Below are 27,632 nucleotides of genomic sequence, written 5' to 3' on the forward strand. Positions count from 1 at the left end.
TTGTCAGGTCCGCGCAGAGGGTCTCCAGCGTCGAAGACCACTATAGCCCATTGGCTCAAAGAAGCTATTTTTTCAGCATATCTTCTGTCTGGCCAGCCTTTTAAGGCACATTCCACAAGAGCGATTTCAATGGTGGACTCCAACTAGTTTTCTTCCTCAAAGTTAAAAAAAAGAATCATCACTTTACAAGATTGGTTGATCTTGAAAAAATAAAACCAACTTACATTTATGGATAAATTTAATTCCATGTCATCCCACAGATCAATCCAGATGGCTATGCCCATCTACCAGGAGGTGGAGATAGAGAGAATGGCAGAAATCTGACATATAGTCTCCTGTGCAGCAGCCTCATTTCCAATATTCTGTCTAGCAGGTGGATGAATGTAGCCTGTGCAGCTCTGAATTGAATTTTACTCCTGGTCTGTCCCCAGGCTTAGTTGAGGTTTTAGGAGTCGAGAGAGCCAGCGAGAGCTCAGGGTTATACCTGGTTGGAGCCATGTGTCCCCCCCTCCCCCCCCCCCACCCCCCTCCTGCTGAGGTTTAAAAAAAAAAAAAAGCCCAGAAAAAATTGCCTCTTTATAGAAAATGAAAGTAGTGAACAGAGGCTTGAACCAACTGGAGCCGGATTAAGGGAGCCAGCAGTGCTAAATTGGGGTGACTGATAAGGCAGCACTGTTTCTTGGGGCTTGGAAGTGCATCTTCTGTCAGCATCATCCTCCAGAGTCGGTGAGTAACTGCAGTGCAGTTATGGCCGCTCCCGCCGAAACAGTAAATCGACAAGGCGGCACTCAGTGTCAAGCACTGGCCACAGAGGCCGCTCAGATATGCCACTGGGCCGAGCTACATCTGCAGTTTTTTGTCAGCAGCTCACATTGCAGGTCAGAGCAACGTGCAAGCCGATTAAGCAGGAATCTAATCGACCCAGCGGAGTGGGAACGTGCAGGCGAAGTATTCCTGCAGATCTGTGCCAAATGGGGGACGCCCTTAGCGGATCTTATGGCCTCAAGTGTAAATGCCAAAGTCCCGTGCTTTTACAGCAGATGGAGAGATCCTCACTCGGTGGGGTTGGATGCCTTGGCTCAACCCTGGTCAGGGCTTCCTGTATGTGTTCCCTCCGTGGCCCTTGATAGGGCGAGTTCTCCTGCGGATTCGGCTACATCAAGGAGAGGTGGCTCTCATTGCCCCTGATTGGCCCAGGAGGCCATGGTATGCGGACCTCCGGCGGATGCTGGTGGAGGCTCCCCTGCCGTCACCTCTGGTACCGAATCTGCTGTCACAGGGACCGGTAACCATGGAAGACGCCTGCCGCTTTGGTCTTACGGCACGGCTATTGAGAGGGCGCAGTTGAGAGACCAGGGTTATTCCAGTAAAGTAATTTCCACTCTCCTACAGGCCCGCAAGCGTTCCACTTCCATGGCTTATGCCAGGATTTGGCGCCAATTTGAGGCTTGGTGTGCTTCTAAAGCGATCACACCCATGCGGGCTTCTGTCTCGCCGATACTTGACTTTTTGCAGGATGGTTTACAAAAAGGCCTTGCCTATAATTCCCTGCGTGTTCAAGTGGCAGCCTTAGCATGTTTTCGAGGGAAGGTCGCTGGCCTCTCTCTGGCTGCTTGTCAGGATGTGGCACAGATTCTCAGAGGGGTGCTTCGGCTCCGTACTCCCGTGCGAGCTCCATGCCCGGCCTGGAACCTGGGGTTAGTTTTAACGGCCCTTCAGCATTCGCCCTTCGAGCCGCTTAGGCGAGCTTCGGAGAAGGATGGGACCCTAAAGACAGACTTTTTGGTGGCCATTGCATCGGCGAGACAGGTATCTGAGCTCCAGGCGCTGTCCTGTCGAGACCCATTTCTGCAATTCTCAGAGTCCAGAGTAATGGTACATATGGTGCCTTCCTTCATGCCCAAGGTGGTTTCAGCATTTCACCTAAACCAGCCTATTTTCCTGTCGTCTTTTTCTAAAGAGGAGTTTCCAGAAGCCTTTGGGCAGTTGCACCTTCTGGATGTGTGAAGAGCTGTGTTGCAATATCTGTGCATGTCAAATGCCTTCAGGACCTCTGACCACCTATTTGTTCTGTTGTCAGGTCCGCGCAGAGGGTCTCCAGCGTCCAAGGCCACTATAGCTCATTGGCTCAAAGAAGCTATTTTTTCAGCATATCTTCTGTCTGGCCGGCCTTTAAGGCACATTCCACAAGAGCGATTTCCTCTTCTTGGGCTGAAACTGGAGCACTCTCTCTTCAAGAGATATGCAGTGCAGCTACATGGGCTTCTAAGCTCTCATTTGCCCTACATTACAGGCTGGATGTGGCTGCCAGGAGAGACGCGCATTTTGGAGCACAAGTGCTGGCGCGTGGTGTGGCTTGTTCCCACCCTATCTAGGGATTGCTTTGTTACATTCCACTCATAATGGATTCATCTGTTTGACGACAAGGAAGGGAAAATTAGGTTCTTACCTTGGTAATTTTCTTTCCTTTAGTCATAGCAGATGAATCCATGAGCCCTCCCTCAGTGGTTCATTATATGATTGATGTTTTATGTCCAGTTTTTCCTGTAGATATGTTCCCTCATTGGGAGAAGTTGGAAAACAGTCTTCAGGATTTCTGTTCTGTTACAGGAGGTTGAGTTCGTCCCTCCTTTGAATAGTTGCTCCTGTTCTGGAGTGTTCATCCGCTGTGAGGAAAGTTCATGTTATTATATGTGGCGGTGTCACACTGCTTTGGAAGCTTCAAATACTGAAGAGGCAGATGGAGCTAGCTGGCCATGAGGCACTATGGTTTTTCAGTGCTCTCTATCTCCCCCTGCTGGTTGATGGACACAACCCACTCGTAATGGATTCATCTGCTATGACTAAAGGAAAGAAAATTACCAAGGTAATAACCTAATTTTCCCATCTAAAATAACAATACCGCCTCCCTTATCCGCTGGGCATATATCAGTAGGAAGGTCAGAGGACTGTGAGCGTACTGCAGCAAATTCCTCAAGTCAATTGCATTTTAGCTTATGAGGGTAGATTCCAGCTTCTCTATAAATGAAGTCACAAGATGTTCAATGGTGGACTCCAACTAGTTTTCTTCCTTAGTTTTCTTCCTCAAAGTTAAAAAAAAGAATCATCACTTTACAAGATTGGTTGATCTTGAAAAAATAAAACCAACTTACATTTATGGATAAATTTAATTCCATGTCATCCCACAGATCAATCCAGATGGCTATGCCCATCTACCAGGAGGTGGAGATAGAGAGAATGGCAGAAATCTGACATATAGTCTCCTGTGCAGCAGCCTCATTTCCAATATTCTGTCTAGCAGGTGGATGAATGTAGCCTGTGCAGCTCTGAATTGAATTTTACTCCTGGTCTGGCCCCAGGTTTAGTTGAGGTTTTAGGAGTCGAGAGAGCCAGCGAGAGCTCAGGATTATACCTGGTGGGGCCATGTGTCCCCCCTCCCCCCACCCACACCCTCCTGCTGAGGTTTAAAAAAAAAAGCCCAGAAAAAATTGCCTCTTTATAGAAAATGAAAGTAGTGAACAGAGGCTTGAACCAACTGGAGCCGGATTAAGGGAGCCAGCAGTGCTAAATTGGGGTGACTGATAAGGCAGCACTGTTTCTTGGGGCTTGGAAGTGCGTCTTCTGTCAGCATCATCCTCCAGAGTCGGTGAGTAACTGCAGTGCAGGTATGGCTGCTCTCGCCGAAACAGTAAAATGCTGTACCCCATGTGGAAACTGGAAAGTAGCATTGGGCAGTAGAAGTGCGTGTAATCGCACTTCCTCGCACAGTCCCTTGTTGGTGAAATCAAGCATGTCTTCAACGCACCATGCGTTGGCAGCTGCTATCTTGTACCTGGGTGGTTTTTGACTGATTCTCTTCCCAGGAGGGAGGTTTTTCTCATATTAGGGGGGGGGGGGGGCTGAGCTGGAGGTTGGGGGCATTTGCCTTTGGTGAGGTGATGAAATCGGTGGAGCTGCCTTTCTCTTCTGAGTTTGTGCTCTTAATCCACCAGGCCTATCTGATGAGGCCTTTGTCTTTACTGCCTCTGTTGCTCCCTTAGGAGCCATGGCAGCACAGTGGCCTAAACAGGGGCTTTCAGAGGCTCACAGGTACCTGGATGAGGTCTCAGTTCTCTTGGACTGCATTTGCAATGTTCCCCTATCAGGGGCCTCGTGTTCCTCCCTTGTGGATCCTTTAGAGGAGGGGGAACTTTCTCCAGAGGAGGGGGGTGATCCCACAGCAGCTCAGTTGTTTAGGAAGGATGAGTTGTCTTCCCTAATAGCCAAAGTGCTTGAGGTGTGTATAGAGCTGTGTGGTTTTTCAAATCAGTCAGCTTTGTATAACGTTCCTTTTTCTTATTTAGTAGGATAGTTAGCTGGTTTGTGTCGTGGTTTTCTCACAGACTATAGACAGGCTTGCTTAACCCCTTGTAATGAGCTATAAACTTAACCAAGTGTCTATTTCAAACAGGCTTATACATAACATAGGGACATTTTCAGTGGAGGACCACAATGAGTGATAGGTATTCATTACAAAGGGCAAATGATGAATATTTGAGAAAAATACAAAAGAAATAGAATTATGTGAAGGTGACCTCAGAGGTCAGAGTTGAAGAATACCAGATAAGTTAGAGAGAAAATATAAGGCATTAGGTGATTGGACAAATTAAGCTTCAGTATTCAGACTGGTTACCTTTTTGAACTAGGTCAGAATCTGACAGCTTCCGAAGGGAAAACAGAGAGAGAGAGCTTATTTTCCTTATACTGAAATTTGGACTGATACAAATATTCAATTTTCTGTAATACTGGGATAAAAGAATTTTTATTGTAACCATTTATTTACTCTAATAAAATTTAGCATTATTATAAAAGAGAAAAAAAAGAAATCTAAAGTGTTTTCCCTTTGTTAGAAAGGCTTACTTTTTACTAGTCTCTTCTCTTTAGCTCCTTTTAGAGGCAAGAAGGGAGTGCCCTCTATTTGTCACAGCAGTTACAAAAAAGACTATCCTGCCAGTATAGAGGACGATACAGCAAGTTGCAGCACTGTTTGCAGGCCACCATGTGTGGCTCCTATGCAGCCCACGCTTGCCTGAGTTGGGTTTGGAAGGCTTCCTTGGCAGAAGATTTGGTGCAATGCCTGCCTTTGTTGGAGGCCGGTCTGGCTTACTTGGTGGATTTACTGTACGATCTCTGGGCATCAGCTAAGGAGATCTCCTTGGTCACTGTGAGAAGGTGGCTATGGCTTCAGCACTGGGTGGCAGATGCTGCCTGTGAGGTGTGCCTGGCTAGAGATTCGGGGGGGGGGGGGGATTCCAAAAGGCAGCATTTGCTGGAGGATAAGCCCAAATCTTCCTTTTGTCCTTCTCAGGCTGAGCCCGGGTTCAGAACGTGTGGCGTTCAAGGCCGGTTGTTCTCATACCAGTGGTCTCACTTTTAGACCAAGCAGCAGTCCTTTCGGGGGGGGGAGGGTTACACATTTCAGTTACTCTCTTCTTTCCCTATCGTCTCACACAGTTCATAAAGGGTAAGAAAGTCAGCAGTTTTTAGGATAGTGGCATGGAGGAGTTATTTTACCTGTCTGCTCTGTGAGATGTCATTTCCTCACTTACACTATCTTCATCTCTGGCACAAATTTGAATCCCACTGCAGCAAAGGCATTTTTGTAGTGGTATCCTTGGAAGACTTGAGTGTCTCTTTGTCACAGGTCATATTATGCCAGATCCCACTGTAAACAATATATTCCTGGGTTGTTTATTCTTTATGGGCTTGGTGGTATAGTATCAGGATTCATAATAAAAAAGAGGTTTCCTTTCATTGCTGCTATAGCTCCTCTTTGAAGCTAGGATATCAAGCAACGAGACCAACAGAGCCTTGGAGCTATATTTCCTTTGAAAGCTGGACTGAAAATAGTCTAGCACCCATATTCCAGACCACTTGCTTCAGTATATATCACAAAAATGAGAGTGCTTGAATAGAAGCAAGACAGTGTGTTGCTTCTTTTATTTAATATTTACTTTTTTGTTTGTGTTGAGTGTTTTCTTGTTGCAGCTGGTCTAATTTATTTCATTTGTAAATCTATTTGTTAATGTTCTATTTCCTTGTCATCAAGCAGATGAAGCCATTACGTATGGGTTGTGTCCATCAACCAGCAGGAGGAGATAGAGTACTCAACTTTTCTCAGTGCCTCATGGCCAGCTAGCTCCACTGCCTCTTCAGTATTCTCTATCTCCCCAAGCAGGGTGGCTGCAGCTTTTTCAAGCTCCGTCAAAATCTGCCTGGGGGTGGCTCCTGGCTTGCCAGTTGTTAGCCGGGGTGTTAGAAGCTATAGCAGCTTCACTTTGAAGGCACATAGGTCAGCCCTTTCCCTGCCTTACCCATGCCCCCGTGGATGTGGACATATTAGCTTGCTTTTCCCTGTCCTTTCCCACTCAGTGGATGAAGGCACATTGGTTCACCTTTCCCTGCCTTTCCCACTTATCTGAGCCTCCGGAGTGTTTTTATTTACCTCTTTTGCTTCTGCTTTCCTCACAGCGTAAAATAAGTAAATAAATAAAGTCGTGTCGCGCTTTAGCGCAGCGATCTTGGAAAAGAGGTTTTTTTTTCTTGAGATTCTTCTGCAGGACCGGAGCTGTGATACTCGGTCCAGTGAGGTAAGAGTGTTTTCTGACTCCGGGGTGGGCCCGCGATCGGGACGTTTTTGGCGCGAACCGCCATTTTTGAATTTTACTGCCGTTTTTGGCGATGGCTGCGGAGACTGTAAAGCGCTGTTCTAAATGTGGCAAGCGCAAATCAGCAGCGGGGCTCTGTAATTCGTGCTGTACAGATGGTAGAGCCGGCCCGAGCATGTCGAGCGGCGATCTTTCGCGCTCTGAGCTGGCAGCAGACGCCATTTTGGATTTTCCACATGGCGCGGCCTCCGTTGCATCCTCCTGATAAAAGCAGAAGGGCTAATTCCCCTTCTGAGTGTGGCGCACCCCCCTTTTCCCCTCCCGTGGTCGGGCTATGAGGATTCTGAGGGGTCTGGCAGAACTTCTTGGGATGATGAGCCAGAGTCGGGTGCAGAATTGCCACAGGAGCTTGATGATCCGTCTGCGGTGAGGATTTTCCACCGCGAGGAGCTGCCAGCGCTTATTTCAGATGGCTTACAAGCCCTCTCGATTGAAGATCCTGGGAGTGGCACAGCCTCCTCGGTTAATCCAAGGATGGCTAGTACCAGAAAGCCTGCTCGAGCCTTTCCTTTGCATGACTCCATCCAAGAGCTTATTTCGGCTCAATGGGCTGACCCCGAGGGACCTTTGAAGGTTGCCAGGGCTATGGGGCAATTATACCCTCTGAGTGAGGAACATTTGGCTCGCTTTGCAATGCCTAAAGTGGATGCCCTGGTCACGGCTGTGACAAAGAGAACTACCCTCCTTGTTGACGGAGGAGTTGCCCTGAAGGATATTCAAGACCGCAGGCTTGATTCAGCTCTGAAGCGGTCCTTTGATTTGGCACGTCTCACTGTTCGGGCGTCTGCATGCAGTTGTTATGCTGCTAGAGCCTGCCTGGCTTGGTTACAGCAGGCAGTGGAACAGCCCGGTGATGGAGCGGAGACCTTATCAGAAGTGGCTCCGCGGATGGAGTCGGCCTTGTCCTTTTTGGCTGATGCCCTTTATGATATGGTCAGAGCTTCGGCTAAGCAAATGGCAGTAGCAGTGGCAGCTCGCCGCACTCTTTGGCTACGACATTGGGTGGCGGACATGGCCTCTAAGCAAAGGTTGGTGAAGTTGCCCTTTCAAGGCCTTCTCCTGTTTGATGAGGAGGTGGAAAACATTGTTAAAGGCCTGGGGGATTCCAAACCGCAGTGCTTGCCCGAAGATAGGCCAAAGCCTTCCTCTAAGGGTCAGGCGGTCCGCTCCTCTTACAGACCTCGCTTCCGTGAAGCTAGAAGGTACCGCCCGGGGCGTGCTGCTGGGTTCACTTCTCGTGCCCGCTTTCAGCAGAGAAACTCCTTTTGCTCGGACAAACGTTCCGCAGCTGCTGGTTCAAGGCCTGGAGTTCAGGGGCGACCCTCTCAATGATGGTGCGCCGGCCCTCTCCTCGGTTCCTGTCATCGGAGGAAGACTTTCCCTCCTTTTCAAGGAGTGGGCCAAAATCTCCACAGATCAGTGGGTCTTGGACCTGATCAGAGATGGATACCGAATAGAATTCGATGCCCCGGTGAGAGACGTGTTTATGGAGTCCCGATGCGGTTCTGCCGTCCAGCTGTTGGGACGGCCACCGTGGAAGTGGTGCCATGGGCGAGAGCGCACCTGAGACCTCTACAGTATTCTCTACTTCAACGATGGTCTCCAGTATCTCAGGATTATCAGTGCAGACTTTCTTGGCTCCCTGCGGCCCGCCTCAGTATGGAGTGGTGGCTCTCGGACAGCATGTTGCGGCGGGGAATGCCGCTGGCGCTCCCCGATTGATGTCTAGTGGTGGCAGAAGCCAGCCTGAAGGGCTGGGGCGCACATTGCCAGGGGAAGTATGCCCAGGGTCTGTGGACTCCTGACGAGTCGGAGTGGTCTATCAACCGCCTGGAGTTGAAAGCGGTGTTTCTGGCTCTTCTGGCCTTTCAAGTGATCCTGGAAGGATTGGCTGTCCGAGAGATGTCGGACAACACGACAGCAGTGGCCTACATAAATCGACAAGGCGGCACTCAGTGCAGAGCTCTAGCCACGCAGGCCGAACAAATTTGCCACTGGGCCGAGCTGCATCTACAGTCCCTGTCAGCAGCTCACATTGCAGGTCAGAGCAACGTGCAAGCCGACTATCTAAGCAGGCATCAGATCGATCCAGCGGAGTGGGAACTAGCAGATGATGAATTCCTGCAGATATGTGCCAAATGGGGCAAGCCAGTGATGGATCTTATGGCGACCAGTTCCAATGCCAAAGTCCCGTGCTTCTTCAGCAGACGGAGGGATTCTCGCGCTGCCGGGTTGGATGCCTTGACTCAACCCTGGCCCCTGGGCTTGCTGGATGTGTTCCCTCCATGGCCCTTGATAGGGTGAGTGCTCCTGCGGATTCGGCTGCATCCAGGAGAAGTGGTGCTCATCGCCCCGGATTGGCCCAGAATGCCTTGGTATGCGGACCTCCGACAGATGCTGTTTGAGGCTCCCTTTCCGTTACCTCTGGTTCCGCACCTGTTGTCACAGGGTCCGGTGGCCATGGAGGACGCCTGCTGCTTTGGTCTTATGGCACGGCGATTGAGAGGGCGCAATTGAGAGATAAAGGCTACTCAAATAAGGTAATTTCCACTCTCCTGCGGGCCCGTAAGCACTCCACTTCCGTGGATTATGCCAGGATTTGGCGCCAGTTTGAAGTCTGGTGTGTTTCAAGAGCGCTTTCTCCGTTGCGGGCTCCTGTCTCGCCGATTCTGGACTTTATGCAGGATGGTGTACACAAAGGCTTAGCCTATAATTCCCTGCGGGTGCAAGTGGCAGCATTGGCCTCCCTGCATGGCAAGGTTGAAGACGTGTCCTTAGCTGCTCATCCAGATGTGGCACGGTTTCTTAGAGGGGTGCTTCGGCTCCGTCCTCCCGTGTGGGCACCTTGTCCAGCTTGGAACCTGGGGTTAGTATTGAAGGACCTTCAGGGGTCTCCCTTTGAACCGCTTCGGCGTGCTTCAGAGAAAGATTTGACACTGAAGGCCGTCTTTTTAGTGGCCATTACCTCGGCGAGACGGGTGTCAGAGCTCCAGGCGCTGTCCTGTAGAGACCCTTTTCTGCAATTCTCAGAGTCAGGGGTCACGGTTGGGACCGTGCCTTCCTTCATGCTTAAGGTGGTTTCAGCGTTTCACCTAAACCAGCCTGTTTTTCTTCCCTCCTTTGTTGAGTAGGAGTGTCCAGGTTCATTTGGGCAGTTGCACCTTTTGGATGTGCGCAGGACTGTGTTGCAGTATCTGCGAATTACAAATTGTGCTGTTTGCAGGTCCTCGCAGAGGGTCTTCAGCGTCTAAAGCCACTATTGCCCGTTGGCTCAAAGAAGCTATCTTTTCAGCATATCTGCTGTCTGGCCGGGCTCCGCCTGAAGCCTTTAAGGTACATTCCACAAGAGCGATTTCCTCTTCCTGGGTGGAAACTGGAGCACTATCGCTTCATGAGATTTGCAGTGCTGCAACATGGGCTTCTAAGCTCTCTTTCGCCCGACATTACAGGCTGGATGTGGCTGCCAGGAGGGATGCGCATTTTGGAGCGCAGGTGCTAGCGCGTAGTGTGGCTTGTTCCCACCCTATTTAGGGATTGCTTTGTTACATCCCATACGTAATGGCTTCATCTGCTTGATGACAAGGAAGTGAAAATTATGTTCTTACCATGATAATTTTCTTTCCTTTAGTCATAGCTTCATCTGCTATGACTAAAGGAAAGAAAATTATCATGGTAAGAACATAATTTTCACTTCCTTGTCATCAAGCAGATGAAGCCATTACGTATGGGATGTAACAAAGCAATCCCTAAATAGGGTGGGAACAAGCCACACTACGCGCTAGCACCTGCGCTCCAAAATGCGCATCCCTCCTGGCAGCCACATCCAGCCTGTAATGTCGGGCGAAAGAGAGCTTAGAAGCCCATGTTGCAGCACTGCAAATCTCATGAAGCGATAGTGCTCCAGTTTCCACCCAGGAAGAGGAAATCGCTCTTGTGGAATGTACCTTAAAGGCTTCAGGCGGAGCCCGGCCAGACAGCAGATATGCTGAAAAGATAGCTTCTTTGAGCCAACGGGCAATAGTGGCTTTAGACGCTGAAGACCCTCTGCGAGGACCTGCAAACAGCACAATTTGTAATTCGCAGATACTGCAACACAGTCCTGCGCACATCCAAAAGGTGCAACTGCCCAAATGAACCTGGAAGTTATATTCCTTCCTTGGGAAGTCGGAAAACAGTCTTCAAGATTCTTGTTACAGTTATAGGAGGATGAGTTCATTCCCTCCAGTTCATGTTTTGGGAGGATGAGTTCATTACCTCCTTTTTTGAGTTCATGCCCTTGTTAAGGGGCCATCGTTCGCTGTGAGGAAAGTTCATGTTATTCCCATTGCGGTTTGCCATACTGCTTTGGAAGCTTCAAATACTGAAGAGGCAGTGGAGCTAGCTGGCCATGAGGCAATGAGAAAAGTTGAGTGCTCTCTATGTCCCCCTGCTGGTTGATGGACACAACCCATACGTAATGGCTTCATCTGCTATGACTAAAGGAAAGAAAATTATCATGGTAAGAACCTAATTTTCCCTTATTACTGTTAAATTTAAGATCATTCAGATTTTCAGTATTGTACTTTGTGGTAATGTACAATGGCAAAGTTGGGACGTTTTAAGAGTTAAGGAGAGGCCAAGAGCACTTGATAATTGTAAATGAAAACTTATGTTGGCATTGCCCTAGTTCAAAGATGGTTTTGATTGGTAGAAGTCTATAAATAAGCGTGAAGAAAAGACTATGCCCAAAATATATAGGAGGTAATTTTTATAAAGTCTTTTTGACATGTTTATGGCTTGTTATAAAATTCTGCCTGTTGACTATATGGTGCATACTTTGTTGATAGGTGTGTACAGGAGTGGAGTTTGCGCAAAACACAGGCGGAAGTGATAAGTACAAACATAGATTATAAAAATGTGCAGATTTATGTGCATACTTAATCTATGTAGACATTTACACTGCTGCACAGTGTGTGAATCATAGTTACCTGATGCTAGGGTCCGCCTTGGGGGTCCACACTTAAGAAAAAGATCTAGGTGTTGTAGATAATACGCTGAAATCTTCTGCTCAGTGTGTGGTGGCGGCCAAGAAAGCAAACAAGATGCTAGGAATTATTAGGAAAGGGATGGTGAATAACACCGAAAATACTATAATGCCTCTGTATCGCTCCATGTTGCGACCACACCTTGAGTATTGCGTTCAGTTCTGGTCACCGTATCTCAAAAAAGATACAGTGGTATTAGAAAAGGTTCAAAGAAGACCAACCAAAATAATAAAGGGGATGAGGAAAGGGTAAAGAGGGTTAGGTCTCTTCAGTTTGGAAAAGACGGATGAAGGGAGATAGGATTTTATAGACCTCAATCATGAGTGCTGTAGAACGAGTAGAAGTAAATCGATTGTGTACTTGTTCCAAAAGTTCAAAGACTAGGGGACACTTGAGAAAGTTACATGGAAATACGTTTTAAACAAATAGGAGGAAATATTTTTTCACTCAATGAATAGTTAATCTATGGAACTCTTTGCCAGAGAATGCGGTAACAGCTGTTAGCGTATCTGGGTTTAAAAGAGGTTTGGACAAGTTCCTGGAGGAAAAGGCCAAAGTTTGCTATTGAGTCAGACATGGAGAAGCAATTGCGTGCCTCAGGATTTGTAACATGGAATGTTGCTAATAATTGGGTTTCTGACTAGTGCCTTTGACCTGACTTTGCCACTGTTTGGAAATAGGATACTGGGCTAGATGGACCATTGGTCTGACCCAGTATGGCTACTCTTATGTTCTTACGATAATACTGAAAACCTGACTGGCTGGGGTGCCTGCAGGACCAGGTCTGGGAACCACTGGTTTAACACATGGCCTGTGAGAGAGGAGGAAAGTTTTAATCTTTCTGCTTTGTTATGAACAATACTGACTGGCCAGGAAGCAGATTTGTTATGAGCAATTCTGACTAGCCACAGAGCCATCCTGTCCTTTCAGACAGTGCAATTCAGCGCTCTCTGTCTCTACCTTCTGGTAGATGGACATACACATGTATCTAGATTCATCTGCTGTGACTAAAGGTAAGAAAATAATTGGGCAAGACACAATTTTTCAATCCGACTCTCTCTCAGACCCCCAGTTCCCTTGGATTTGGAGGATTCTTCCCCTTGGGAGGAAGAAGAGCAGTAGTCTCATGTGGTCTGGCTCTCCCTTCATGAGGAACTTTGTTGTCTTACTGACAAGGTTACAGAGGCCCTTGGAATACTCAAGCTTCTGCCGCAGATGCCTCAGAAAGGGCCCTTTGTTGGAAGGCCTCACGGTGACCACAAAGCATTTCCCGCTTTATAAGGCCCTCACTTGCGTGATGCTGGTGGAGTGGGAAACCCTGAATTTTTTTTTTTTTGGGGGGGGGGGGGCAGGACCCTTGATCTTCTCTATACCATTGCATCTGAAGAGGTTGAGAGGTATTGGTCGTACCTTAAGGTGGATATACTAGTCACTGCAATTGCCAAGGTGACCATTGTTCCTTTATAGGGGGCTCGGCCTTCCAGGAGCTCCACAACAAGCGGATGGAACAGCAGTTTCACCTTGCCTTTTCTGTGGGAGCATCCAGTGTTCAAGCCACTTTCTGTGGCCTTTTAGCTAGAGCCATGCTATGTTGGCTGCAGCTGCTGGAGTCCCAAGAGGGCGCTCGTCTGGAATCTGGGGCAGCATTCCTGGTGGATATTCTCTACAATGTGGTCTGCATTTTTTCCCAGTCAGTGACCGCCTCTATAGTGGTTCAGTGCTGGCTGTGGCTCAGTGATTGAGTTGCTTTTGCATCCTCTAAGAAGCTTCTCAGTCCTTTTGGGGGTGCTTGCTGTTTTAAAGAGTATTTGGAGAAGCTAGTGAAGGATTTGGGTTGAGGCTCAGCCTCTTAGCCTTTCTGAACTAAGATAAAAAGTGTACTTAGCAGTCCTCTGTCTCCAGAAGGCGCTCCATCCAGAATAGGGAGTTGCACGGGAACAGGAATCTTACCCATCTCCGCAAGAATTAAATGCTACCTAAGGAAAAATTCTGGTTGGCTTGCTCTCTCTGGGTTCGAGCTGCAGCACTGCAGGCAAGGAAGGAGTGGAAGTTGGAGCTTGGAACACTGGTGCCCTCATGTAAAACTCGTCTCTGATTTGCTGGCACTGTGTGCTGAGAGATCACCATATGCATGCATCAGTAGTTCAGGTGACCTTTGATGTTTGTGCCTGTGTCAGAGCTGAGGCCTGCACATCAGCCCAGGAGCAAAGAGGATTAATAGAAGACTTCCACATCTGTGCTATTAAAAATAAAGGGCCCTGTTTACAAAGGTGCTCTAGTGTTTTTAGCATGAGCTAACTGTGTAGACACCCTTAAGAATATTATAGGCGTCTACACAGCATGTGTTAAAACCACTGGCCTGCCTTTGTAGATGGCGCTAATTGACTTAATAGTACACTAAATACCCACCCCTAATTTTAAATCTAAAACACAAATCCAAAAATATCTAATTTTTTAAAATATCTAATTTTTTTAAATGTTTGCTTTGTTGCCACTAGATTGTGCTATAGAATAGGAAGACAAGTTTGCATAGTGGTAGTCTTTAAAAAAGAAAAAAAAAGTGTGTGTGTGCCGCATTCTCTGGCAAAGAGTTCCAGAGCTTAACTGTTCATTTGAGTGAAAAAATATTTACTCCTATTTGTTTAAAAAGTATTTCCATGTAACTTCGAGTGGCCCCTAGGCTTTGTACTTTTGGAATGAGAATACAATCAATTTACTTCTTGTTGTACAGCATTCAGGATTTTATAGTGGTAGTGGAGGAGTGGCCTAGTGGTTAGGGTGGTGGACTTTGGTGCTGGGGAACTGAGGACCTGAGTTCGATTCCCACTTCAGGCACAGGCAGCTCCTTGTAACTCTGGGCAAGTCACTTAACCCTCCATTGCCCCATGTAAGCCGCACTGAGCCTGCCATGAGTGGGAAAGCGCGGGGTACAAACGTAACAAAAAAAAAAAAATATATATATATATATATACACATGCTGCTCGGAGTACTCAACATAATGAGCAGTATAGCAAATATTACTCTTATTGAGGCTTCTTTGCCATTATTTCATATATTTAGTGTGCTTTGTACCAAGAAGGTTGGCATGTTAAAGGTGTTCTTTGTTATATATTTATCTGGAAGATTATTAGATCAGATATCACATGGACTATTTTGAATACACTAATATATAGAGGCCAGTTTCTATTTGCTCTGTTGCACTGCTGCCTTATTATAAAGGCAGAACCTTTTTTGGCCTTAAAACTTTTCAGGATATGTGTGAGTTAGAAGAATTTTGAGTTAACTTCATTCTTTAGCATCTTGCTACACTGTTCTGCCCAAGTGGGTGTTTTCCCTCCCACCAGCAGGTGGAGGTAGAGAAATTGAGTTTTAAAAGTGACCAGTTTATTAGCTGGCGGGTCTCCCTGGAAAGAGCCTATATTTTCTCTACTTCAGCAGATGGTAGGTCGTGCTGTCTGTGGGTCCCTTACCTAGCTACCTGCTGTGCTGGCCGCAGCCGCACAGCTTGATTGAGCCTAAAGGCTGCTCCCAGGTTATCCAGCCCCTGTACCGGACCTGGTTGAGCACAATTCGCGCTTCTTAGCTTCCACTAGGTGAAGATTGTGGCTCGAGTCTACAGGACCCTGTCCAAGGGGTGTGGGTCCCCATCTCCCCCCCCCCCCCCAACCCCTCCTTGCCTGCTCTCACCCTGTTTTGGTGTAATTCCCCTGTGCTCTCCTGCTGCTCCCAGGCATGGTGGGGGAATCTTAATTGTTTTTTTCTGTTCTGGCTTAACTTTATTCTCTGGTGTAGGGCATAAAACGAGTGCTGGGGGGGGGGGGGGGTGGAATAAGGCTCAAATGTCAAAAAATTAAAAGAATACAGAGCACACCTGAGAGCGGGGGAGATGTCAGCCAGAGACTGCTTGCGAGCAGCCACTGCAGTGTCTGCAAGAGCAGCACATGAGTCTCTGTCTGTCTTTCCTGTGATGGACCATTTCTGACTCTGAAAACAGCCCCGGGGGGGGGGGGGGTCGAGGATGCACTGGAGCTGCTGCCCCCTTGCCCTTGCTCATGTAATCTCTCCACTATGGCTTTGCCTTCCCTGAGTGCCCCTTTTAGGGAAAGGGAATGGGATTTGATATACCGCCTTTCTGTGGTTTTGCAACTACATTCAAAGCGGTTTACATAGTATATACAGGTACTTATTTGTACCTGGGGCAATGGAGGGTTAAGTGACTTGCCCAGAGTCACAAGGAGCTGCAGTGGGAATTGAACCCAGTTCACCAGGATCAAAGTCCACTGCACTAATTCCTCGGTCATCTTTTGCCGGCTTCTTGCTTTTAATATACCTAAACAAAATTTTTGCTATGTGTCTTCCTCCACAGTCTTTTTTTTTTTTTTTTTTCCAAAGTCCCTCTTTGCCTTCCTTATCAGCGCTTTGCGTTTGACTTGCCATTCCTGTTTCTTATTTTCAGTCGGATCCTTCTTCCATTTTCTGAAGGATTTTCTTTTAGCTCTAACAACTTCCTTCATCTCACTTTTTAACCATGCCAGCTGTCGTTTGGCTTTCCTGCCTCCTTTTTTAATAACATGAAATATATTTGGCCTAGGCTTCCAGGATGGTTGGTAATTTTGAACAGCATCCATTCCTGATGTAAATGTTTGACCTTTGCAGCTGCTCAGTCTCCTTTTTTAAAGTTAAAGGCTAACGTATTGGATTTCCTGTGTATACTTACTCCAAAGCAGATTTCAAATCTGATCATATTATGATCACTGTTATCAAGCGACCCCATCACCATTACCTTCTGCACCAGATCATGTGCTCCACTAAGGATTAGATCTAGAATTTTTCCTCCTCATGTTGGCTCCTGTACCAGCTGCTCAATAAAGCAGTCCTTGGTTTCATCAAGGAATTTTACCTCCCTAGCATGCCCTGATGTTAAATTTACCCAATCAATATCGGGGTAATTGAAATCGCTCATTATTAGTGTGTTCCCTAGTTTGTTAGCCTCTCTAATTTCTGATAATTTTTCTACATCCGTCTGTTCATCCTGGCCAGTTGGACGGTAATACACTACTATCACTATCCTTTTCCCCTTTACACATGGAATTTCAATCCATAGGGATTCCAAGATGTTTTGTTTCCTGCAGAATTGTTTATCAAACAATACAGATTGGATGTCTTCAGCAAGGGCCGTCATTCAGGTGGCCTTGTCTTCCCCCACTAGTACATCTGCTTCAGTACATTCAGCTTGTGCAGAGCAGTATAGCTAGATCTTTCCTGATAATTTTCTGTTTATAGAGCTACATGATTCTGCAACTCGCCCTCGAAAGACTTGGACCCGGGACCCTGAGTGCGTTCTGTGCTTTCCCATTCTTTTCTTTTTATTTTTTACACTCAAATTGTTACAATTTACAGCACAACAGGTTCCCATGAGATTGCTATATACTGGAGTATGCAGGATAAGCGAGTGGCACTCTGTGGTGTTATGCTTGCTTGGTTGTTATTGCAGCTGCATTTGTTGATGGGGCATGGGTACATTACAAAAAGGGGCTTTCTGCTATTTTGGCAGATGCGTACTGGATCTTTCTGGGAACCAGCACCAGTAATGTTAGTGAGGTCACTGGTAAACTGCTTTTTTTTTTTCTCCACCTCCATCTGCTGGTAGGAAAGGGGATGGTGGGGGGGGGGGAAGGGATGGGACTTGATATACCGCCTTTCTGTGGTTACAATCAAAGTGGTTTACATATTATACAGGTACTTATTTTTGTACCTGGGGCAATGGAGGGTTAAGTGACTTGCCCAGAGTACTGCAGTGGGAATCGAACATAGTTCACCAGGATCAAAGCCCACTGCCCCAACCACTAGGCTGCTACTCCAGAGCACCTACCATTGCAGAACAGTGTAACTGACTAAAGGAAAGAACATGATCAGGTAAGACGTGTCTCCATTTTTAAATATTTTGAATAAAATGTAGCAGCTACAGGAAAGCATTTCACATTTTGAATAGCACAGAAAACAATGGATTTACATTTAATATTCAAAGGCTTCTAATTGTTCATGGTTTCACAAGTATGCATGAAAGGAAGGCAAAAGACTATTTGTGATTTGTCTTTAATGGAGTTAGCAATTGCAAAAGGTGTCAATTAGATAAAGTGTTTCTCTAATTGTCACTAACAACCTTTGAAGTGTTCAAGTGTTCAACTCAATACTGCTGCAGTTAAGCTGGATATGCCACAAATTCTTAAATGACGAGTTTATGCTTGCCAGAAGCAAGATATTTCTTAAAATGTACTGGAATTGATATTGTGAGGAATGAGTGTAATATAGATGATGATAAAATTCATGAAATCTGTATACTGTAATCACTTTTTTAAACTTTGAATTCTTTCAGCAACTCCATGAGACGGTAAAAAGGCAACTTGATAGTGCTGCCTCTCCGCAGAATGGTGAACAGCAGAATGGATATGGAGACATTTATTCTGTGTCCAAGAAACTGCGCCATGAAGATGGTCTTAGTGTAGTTGGTGGCTCTTCCAATGGAATACCTCATGTCTCTCCTTTGCATCAACTTGACAGTAAGCCTCCAAATGGAGATACCCTGCAGCTCAATGGAACCCATTCACTCGGGCTAGATGGCATAAGCAAAAAGTGTCTTCCAGATTCTAACATCCAGCTTAATGGAAACAGTGACACAGATGATGGGTTCCCACTATGTTTAAACAAAGAACTCAAGCAGGAACCAGTGGATGATCTACCTTGTATGCTTGCTGGAGCTGGTGGTTCCATGTCTCAGAACAACTTAATGCCTGATCTCAATCTTAATGAGCAAGAGTGGAAAGAACTTATTGAGGAGCTCAATAGATCAGTGCCTGATGAAGACATGAAAGACCTATTTAATGAAGACTTTGTGGAGAAAAAAGACTCTGAATCTTCAAATTCAACAACCCAGGCTCCATTAGCACAAGATATTCACATAAAAACTGAATTTTCTTCAGCAACCTTTGAGCAGGAGCAAATGGGTTCTCCACAGGTGAGATCTACTTCATCGGGGCCATCTTTTATTGCGGCGCCTTCTGTGCCTGTTAGTAGTACATCCCCAGTGGTTAGTGGCTCTCAAGTAATGTTTCAGTCAAGTCAGTCAGTATCTGAAAATCCTAGCCAGACAATGATCCAGGCATCAAACCAGCCACCAAATGTGCAGAGACCTCTTCCCAGTGTATTAATGTCAGGACAAACTACAGGAACTGCCAAAGAGATGTCTTCTTCACATCAGCTTCAGCAGATAGCTGCCAAGCAGAAGAGAGACCAGCTACTACAGAACCAACAGCAAGTTCATCAGTCAAATCAGATGCCTAATTGGCCACAGTCCGGGCCCTCCCAGAGTCCACTTAGTGTTGCCTATAGCATGGAGAAGCCCACAAGCCCTTCTGTTTATCAGCAAGACTTCAGTAATCCAAAACTTATTATGCCCAATATGGCAAACAAAAGCTCTCCAAGAGCTGCTGGGAACTACCTCCAGTCCAATCATGTGAACATTATGACCCACCAATCAAGCAACCTAAACCAGAATCCAGTGGGTGGTCAGAGCTCCATGCTAGATTACGGCAACACCAAACCACTCTCTCATTACAAGGAAGATTGTGGTTCAGGAATCTCAGCACAGGGTCAAAACAAAACACCTATGCTGGCATATCTTCAGCAACAGCAGCGTCAGCAGCCACAGATGTCACACATGAATGAGGAGCAAAATCAGCTGTTTTTAATGAAGCAGAAAGCTGGAATTGCATATAGGCCTATGGTGCCACACAGTCAGGTAAGAGTTCTTAAAGGGGAAGGAGAAGAATACAAAATGCCTTTTTATTTTTTTGTAAATGATGAAATTATTATGTACTGAGTGAAATACTTGAATTATGGGTTATAAGGATTGAGATATTTCATAGTTGTGGTGTTGATTTCCTTTTCTACGAAGGTATGAGAACATGAGTAAAAATATTGTTGCTTCCTAAATCAGATACTAGCGAAAGCCCTTTAATTTTACATCTAGCAAATACTGAGTACTCTAACCATTCTGCAAATGATTAAAAACAAGTATTGGAAAACCTTCACATGAGTGGGTAAAATGGAATGGTACTTCAAAATCTGTCTCCTCTGTATATGATAAGACAAAGAGTATGGTCTGATTTGTTCCCCCAGATATTATGAGGAGAATAAGTTCAATTCCTTGGTCAGTTTTTCCATTCTCTAGATAAGCTAGGGATGTTGGCGATGCAGCTGTGACAACTCAGTGGCAACAGTTAAGGCCTGATTTTTATAGTAAGATGTCTGTGAGAAGTCCAAGCAGATGCCCCTTTTATAAAGGTTAGACAACTAGTTCACTCTATTACAATTTGATAAGAGGGGGAAAAAAGTCTCATAATATCACGAGGACTGGTATTTGACTATCTGGATCAATACCCGATATTTGGGTAATGTCCTCTTGTGACTCGTATAATCATTGACAAAAACCTTCTCCTTTCAAATGGCGGTGTCTTTTAACAGCTTGGAAACCGGGTGCCGCTGCCATAGTTGAGAAACACATGGCGGCATATATTGATAGCGGACTGTAATTATGTAAGTTGGAGCCAGTCCAGTTCACCATTTGACACTGAGTCTCGTCAGTTTTTTTTCTTGGCTGGATCGCATCAGCTCAGATCTCTTGAGACAGCATTTGCGAAACGAGTGCCTGTTGGGCTCTGACAAGCTGATTCAGCACAAAGGTAAGTGTTTTCATTTTTTTGTTGATTATTCACTACTTTCAAAACAAAAAAAAATTAGAAAAATTGAACACAATTTTAAAAATCGCAAGAAGAATTTAATATAACAGAAAATTTCAAGACTTTGATTTAAGACTGACATTTGGAAGGAAGGGGTTTTTGTCTGTGATTATGGGAGTCACAAGAGGACATTACCCATATATTGGGCATTGATCCAGATGCCAGTCCTCATGATGATATGAGACTTTTTTCCCCCTTTTATCAAATTGTAATAGTCATGCTGTATTTGATTTAAGGGGCCTTTTATAAAGGTAACACAAGTGCCTATGTGGCTATATAGGCTCCCAGATCAGCCCTGTAGTGCCCAAATGCAGATACACATTTATCTCTGTTCTAAAGGCAGGTATATATGTTGCCTGTACTTTACGCATGTACTTGGGTATTTTATAAAATATCTGCATATGCCATGATGACTTTGCTCTGCCCAAACTACATCTACAGGAATGCCTACATTTGTACATAAGTACATGCCATCTGTTCATGTGTATAAAAGCCCTCATAAAATTTACCTTGCATGTAAATGTGTGCACACAAACTATGCACACAGGTATTAAAGTTCATATCTACACATGTATTTTGGCCATATACATTTATGTATGTGGGTACATTTTAGCTGTAATTTTCAACAGTTTTTGTGTTTTTATGAAATAGCTTCAGAATAGATACCTGTTTGACCTCCCAAGATAGGCAATCTATGATTTTCATCTTAGGGCCAGATGGACAAAACCTAACGAGCCAACAATGTAGTTTTTAGAATGGTTCTAGCTGGTTTAGTGAGCACGGAGGTCAGCGACACATTCACAAAAGGGTTCTGCAAGCTCTTTTACTGTCACGGTAGCAACTAACGAAAATTGAATGCAAAATTATTATAATAAGCTAATTACTATACAAATGTGCATGCAAAGTGATGCATAGCTGTTTTATGAGCAATTCACAGAAGCAGCCCCTACCTTTTACTGTGATCAGGAGCTGTCAGTACTGCAAGAATGACAGCTGAAACACAGTGGAGGGAAGAATCGGCCTGTCGAGGAGAGATCTGAACATGCACCTTGGGAGAACTTTCATCCTGTTGTTAAAAGAATCCATCCTCTGTGGTGCAAGGCATGGAGGCTTGGGAAATACATATACTGTAGAGGGCCAGACCTGCCCCCTTTTTATTAAACTAATCGGAAAGGAAAATCAGATGTCAAATTTTGACTTTTTTTTTTTCTTAAGGGAGCTTGCGCTCCCTCATTCTTCCAAATGATCCTCTTAACGTTACTCCTCTTGATTTCTACCCTGGACATATTGCAGCAGGGACTGCAGGCTGAATCCAGTCAAGCATACAAGTTTTACTTTGCTCCAGCCCTGGAAGCAACACCCCCGAGCACAGGGGGAAAAAAAAACCTACACCGGCTTTCATACACGCAACTTCTTTGCATGTATGAAAGCCATATAGACCGTGGTAGGCCAGGTGCCCTTAAATACAACTAAAGATCAGACAAAAGATGGCAAATTAATAGTGTCGAGCACTAAGTATCATGCAAATAGGAACAACAAACATACTCTGAAATGTCTATATGCAAATGCTAGGAGTCTGAGAAATAAGATGGGAGAGTTGGAATATATTGCAGTTAATGAAATATTGGATATAATAGGCATTACTGAGACCTGGTGGAACGAGGATAACCAGAGGGACACTGGCATACCGGGGTACAAAGTATATTGTAGTGATAGGGTGGACTGGACTGGTGGAGGGATAGCATTGTATATTAACGAAAGCCTTGACTCAGATAGATTACAAATTCAGCAGGACACAAATCACACCTTTGAATCATTGTGGGTTGACATTCCATGTATAAAGGGGAAAGGATGGTAATAGGAGTGTACTACCGTCCGCCTTGCCAGGATGAGCAGGTAGACGCAAAAATGGTAAAAGAAATCAGAGAGACAAAATGGGCAACGCGATAATAATGGGTGACTTCAATTACCCAAATTTAGACTGGGTAAATGTAACATCGGGACACGCTAGAGAGGTACAATTCCTTGATGAAATCAAGGACAGCTTTATAGAGCAGTTGGTGCAGGAGCCGACGAGAGAAGGAAAAATTCTAGACTTGGTCCTTAGTGGCGCGCATGATCTAGTGAGGGACGTTATGGTACTGGGGGTGCTTGATAACAGTGATCATAATATGATCAGTTTTGATATCAACCTTGAAGTAACTATACATAGGAAATCAAATATGTTAGTGTTTAACTTTAAAAAAGGAGACTTTCCTTGTCATCAAGCAGATGAAGCCATTACGTATGGGTTATGTCCATCAACCAGCAGGGGAGATAGAGAGCACTCAAACTTTCACAGTGCCCTCTTGGCCAGCTAGCTCCACAGCCTCTTCAGTATTCTCTATCTCCCCTAGCTGGGTGGCTGCAGCTTGTTCGAGCTCCAGAAAAATCTGCCGGGAGGTGGTTCCTGGCTTGCCAGTTGTTAACCGGGGTGTTGGAGGCTATAGCAGCCTCACTTTAAAGGCACATAGGTTAGCCCTTTCCCTGCCTTACCCATACCTCTGTGGATGTGGGCATATTGCCTTGCTTTCCCTGTCCTTACCCACCAACAGTGGATGCAGGCATATAGGTTCGCCCTTTCCCTGCCTTTCCCACTCATCTGAGCCTCTGGAGTCTTCAATACCTCTGCTTTCCTCACAGCTTAAAAAAAAAAAAAAAAAGTCGCGTCGCGTTTTTAAACGCAGAGACGCTGGAACAGAGGTTTTTGACCTGATTTTCAGCAGGATCGTAGTTTACACTAGATCCTTTGAGGTAAGAGTGTTTTCCAACTCCTCCGGGGTGGGCCCGCGATCGGGGCGATTTTGGCGCGAAACCGCCATCTTGGATTTTCCGCCGTTTTTCGGCGATGGCTGCGGACAATGTAAAGCGCTGTTCCACTTGTGGTAAGCGCAAATCAGCAGCAGGGCTCTGTAAATCGTGCTGTACTGGCATAGGAGCCGGCCCGAGCATGGCGAGCGATGTTTCTTCCCGCTCTGAGCTGGCAGCGGGCGCCATTTTGCTTACACCACATGACGCGGCCTCCGTGGACACGGAGAGACCTGAGCCAGGTGGGGCACCTCGAGATGAGGTTATTTCAGGAGTGGCTAGCACCGGACAGGATTTGGGTGCCCAGGGTGAGATTTTCTCCCCGGATTTTGTGCTTTTGCTGCATAAAGCATACATGATGAAAAGAGCCCTTCCTCAAGGGTCGCCTGAGGCTCCTCTGATTGCCCCCCCGATGGATTCTGGCCTGGGACTGCCCAGTGAGGCTTTTTTCCCGGATGCTTGGCCTAAAGATAAGCGCAGAAGGGTTAATTCCCCTTCAGATTGTGGTGCACCTTTTTCCCCCCCGTGGTCGGGGTGTGAGGATTCGGAGAACTCTGACAGACGTTCTTGGTCTGAGGAACCAGAGTCAGGTGCGGATTTACCACAGGATCTGGATGATCCCTCCGCGGTGAGGATTTTCCACCATGATGAGCTGCCAGCGCTTATTTCAGATACCCTGCAGGCCCTCTCGATTGAAGATCCTGACAGTGGCATGGCCTCCTCGCGTAATCCCAGGATGGCTAGCACCAAGAAAGCTGCTCGGGCCTTCCCTTTGCATGACTCCATCCTAGAGCTTGTTTCGGCTCAGTGGGCTGACCCCGAGGGACCTTTGAGAGTTTCCAGGGCTATGGGGCAGTTATACAGTGGATGCCCTAGTCACTGCGGTGACAAAGAGAACTACCCTCCCTGTTGAAGGAGGTGTTGCCCTGAAGGATGTTCAAGACCGTAGGCTGGAAACAGCATTGAAACGGTCCTTTGAAATTGCAGGTCTCACTGTTCGGGCATCTGCATGCAGCTGTTATGCTGTTAGAGCCTGCCTAGCTTGGCTGCAACAGGCAGTGGCTCAGCCCGGAGATGGAGCGGAGCCCTTCTTGGATGTGGCTCCGCGGATGGAGGCTCCGCGGATGGCCTTGTCCTTTCTGGCTGATGCCCTTTATGACCTTGTCAGAGCTTCGGCTAAACAAATGGCAGTAGCAGTGGCGGCTCGCCATCGTCTGTGGCTACGACACTGGGCAGCGGACATGGCCTCTAAGCAAAGGTTGGTGAAGTTGCCTTTTCAAGGACTTCTCCTATTTGGTGAGGAGTTGGAGAAATTTGTGAAAGGCCTGGGTGATCCAAAACCCCAGCGCTTGCCCGAAGATAGGCAGAGGCCTTCCTCTAAGGGCCAGGCGGTCCACTCCTCGTACAGACCTCGCTTCCGTGAAGCTAGAAGGTACTGCCGGGGCATTCTGCTGGGTTCACTTCACGTGCCCGTGGTCAGCAGAGGAACTCCTTTCACTCGGACAAGCGTTCCGCAGCCGGTGGCTCAAGACCAGGAGTTCAGGGGCGACCCTCTCAGTGATGGTGCGCCGGCCCTCTCCTCGATGCCTGTCATCGGAGGACGGCTTTCCCTCTTTGTCAAGGAGTGGGCCAAGATTTCCTCAGATCAGTGGGTTCTGGACCTGATCAGAGATGGATACAGAATAGAATTCAACGCCCCAGTAAAAGACGTGTTTGTGGAGTCCCAGTGCGGTTCTGCCGTCAAACGGGCGGCGGTGGAGGAGACTTTACAAGGTCTGATTCAGTTAGGGGCAGTGACCCCGGTGCCTCCCGCCGAGCAAGGCTGCGGCCGATACTCCATCTACTTTGTGGTGCCGCGAAAAGGTGGGTCCTTTCGCCCTATTCTGGACTTAAAAGAAGTGAACAAGTCCCTGAGAGTGCAGCATTTCCACATGGAATCCCTGCGCTCCGTCATTGCGGCGGTACAGCCAGGAGAGTTTCTCACGTCTCTAGACCTGAAAGAAGCTTACTTGCACATACCGATTTGGCCCCCGCACCAGAAGTTTCTGAGGTTTGCGGTGTTGGGAAAACATTTCCAGTTCAGGGCCTTGCCTTTTGGCCTCGCCACAGCTCCCCGAACCTTTTCGAAGGTAATGGTGGTAGTAGCTGCTTTTCTCAGGCGAGAAGGTATCAGGGTTCACCCGTACCTAGACGACTGGCTCATCAGAGCAGACTCTGCAACAGAGAGCTTACAAGCTACAGCCAGAGTGGTCTCAGTACTGCAATCTCTAGGCTGGGTCGTCAATATGGCCAAAAGTCACCTGTCCCCTTCACAATCTCTAGAGTTTTTGGGGGCCAGGTTCGACACAGTCTCGAGCTATGTGTTCCTACCAGAGCTAAGGCGGTGCAAGCTTCAGAATCAGGTCCGTCTGCTCCTGAGGATGCCCCGCCCGCGAGCTTGGGACATTGTCCAGCTGCTGGGATCGATGACAGCCACGATGGAAGTGGTACCCTGGGCGAGAGCGCACCTGAGACCTCTACAGTATTCCCTACTCCGGAGATGGTCTCCTATTTCTCAGGATTACCAATGCAGACTTACTTGGCTCCCTGCGGCCCGACTCAGCATGGAGTGGTGGCTCTCGGACAGCATGCTGCGGCGAGGAATGCCGCTGACGCTCCCCGTTTGGTGCCTGGTGGTAACAGATGCCAGCCTGAAGGGCTGGGGCGCACACTGCAAGGGGAAGCATGCCCAGGGTCTATGGACACCCGAGGAGTCGGAGTGGTCCATCAACCGCCTAGAGTTGAAAGCGGTGTTTCAGGCGCTTCTGGCCTTTCAAGTGACCCTGGAAGGATTGGCTGTCAGAGTGATGTCAGACAACACGACAACGGTGGCCTATATAAATCGACAAGGCGGAACAAGGTGCAGAGCACTAGCCGCGCAGGCCGAACTGATTTGCCACTGGGCCGAGCTGCATCTTCAGTGTCTGTCGGCAGCTCATATTGCAGGTCAGAGCAATGTGCAGGCCGATTATCTGAGTAGGCATCAGATCGATCCAGCAGAATGGAATCTGGCAGACGAAGTATTCCTGCAGATCTGTGCCAAATGGGGCAAGCCCGTGATGGATCTAATGGCGACAAGTGCCAATACCAAAGTCCCGTGCTTCTTCAGCAGACGGAGAGATCCTCGCTCGGCGGGGTTGGATGCCTTGGCTCAACCCTGGCCTCCGGGTCTACTTTATGTGTTTCCCCCATGGCCCTTGATAGGGCGCCTGCTTTTGCGGATTCGGCTGCACCCAGGAGAAGTGGTCCTCATCGCCCCGGATTGGCCAAGGAGACCTTGGTATGCAGACCTCCGACAGATGCTCCTGGAGGCTCCTCTGCCGTTACCTCTGGTACCGAACCTGTTGACTCAGGGACCGGTAGCCATGGAGGACGCCGGCCGCTTTGGTCTTACGGCATTGCTATTGAGAGGGCGCAATTGAGGGATAAAGGTTATTCCAATAAAGTTATTTCCACTCTCCTGCAAGCCCGCAAGCGGTCCACTTCCGTGGCTTATGCCAGGATTTGGTGCCTCTTTGAGTCTTGGTGTGCTTCCAGAGCCATTGTTCCAATGCGGGCTCCTGTCTCGCCGATTCTGGACTTTTTGCAGGAAGGTGTACAAAAAGGCTTGGCCTATAATTCCCTGCGGGTGCAGGTGGCAGCGTTGGCCTCCCTTCGTGGTAAGGTGGAAGGCGTGTCTTTGGCTGCTCACCCAGATGTGGCACGGTTTCTTAGAGGGGTGCTTTGGCTCTGGCCTCCAGTGCGAGCACCCTGTCCAGCTTGGAACCTGGGGCTAGTTTTGAAAACCCTGCAGGCATCTCCTTTTGAGCCGCTTCGGCGAGCATCGGAGAAAGATTTGACACTGAAGGCCATTTTTCTGGTGGCCATTACCTCGGCGAGACGGGTGTCAGAGCTCCAGGCGCTGTCCTGTAGAGACCCATTTCTGCAATTTTCAGAGTCCGGAGTCACGGTTCGGACCGTGCCTTCCTTTATGCCTAAGGTGGTTTCAGCCTTTCACTTAAACCAGCCTATTTTCTTGCCCTCTTTTTCAGAGGAAGAGTTTCCAGAATCTTTTGGGCAGCTGCACCTTTTGGATGTGCGCAGGACTCTGCTGCAGTATCTGCGAGTTACTAACTCTTTCAGGACTTCTGATCATCTGTTTGTTTTGCTATCCGGTTCTCGCAGAGGGTCTCCATCGTCTAAAGCCACTATTGCCCGCTGGCTCAAAGAAACTATCT

The 27,632-nt window shown here is 47.2% G+C and overlaps 1 protein-coding gene across 1 annotated transcript in view; it reads left to right on the forward strand.

Annotated features, from left to right (window-relative positions):
* The window catches only part of MAML1 (mastermind like transcriptional coactivator 1), a 244,824-nt gene that overhangs the window by 124,640 nt on the left and 92,552 nt on the right, over positions 1-27,632 (forward strand). The window contains 1 exon segment of the mRNA XM_030213414.1: positions 18,108-19,529. Within this exon segment, the coding sequence (XP_030069274.1) occupies positions 18,108-19,529 (1,422 nt within the window).

This window comes from Microcaecilia unicolor, chromosome 8, assembly GCF_901765095.1.
Source record: "Microcaecilia unicolor chromosome 8, aMicUni1.1, whole genome shotgun sequence".
Lineage (NCBI taxonomy): Eukaryota > Metazoa > Chordata > Amphibia > Gymnophiona > Siphonopidae > Microcaecilia > Microcaecilia unicolor.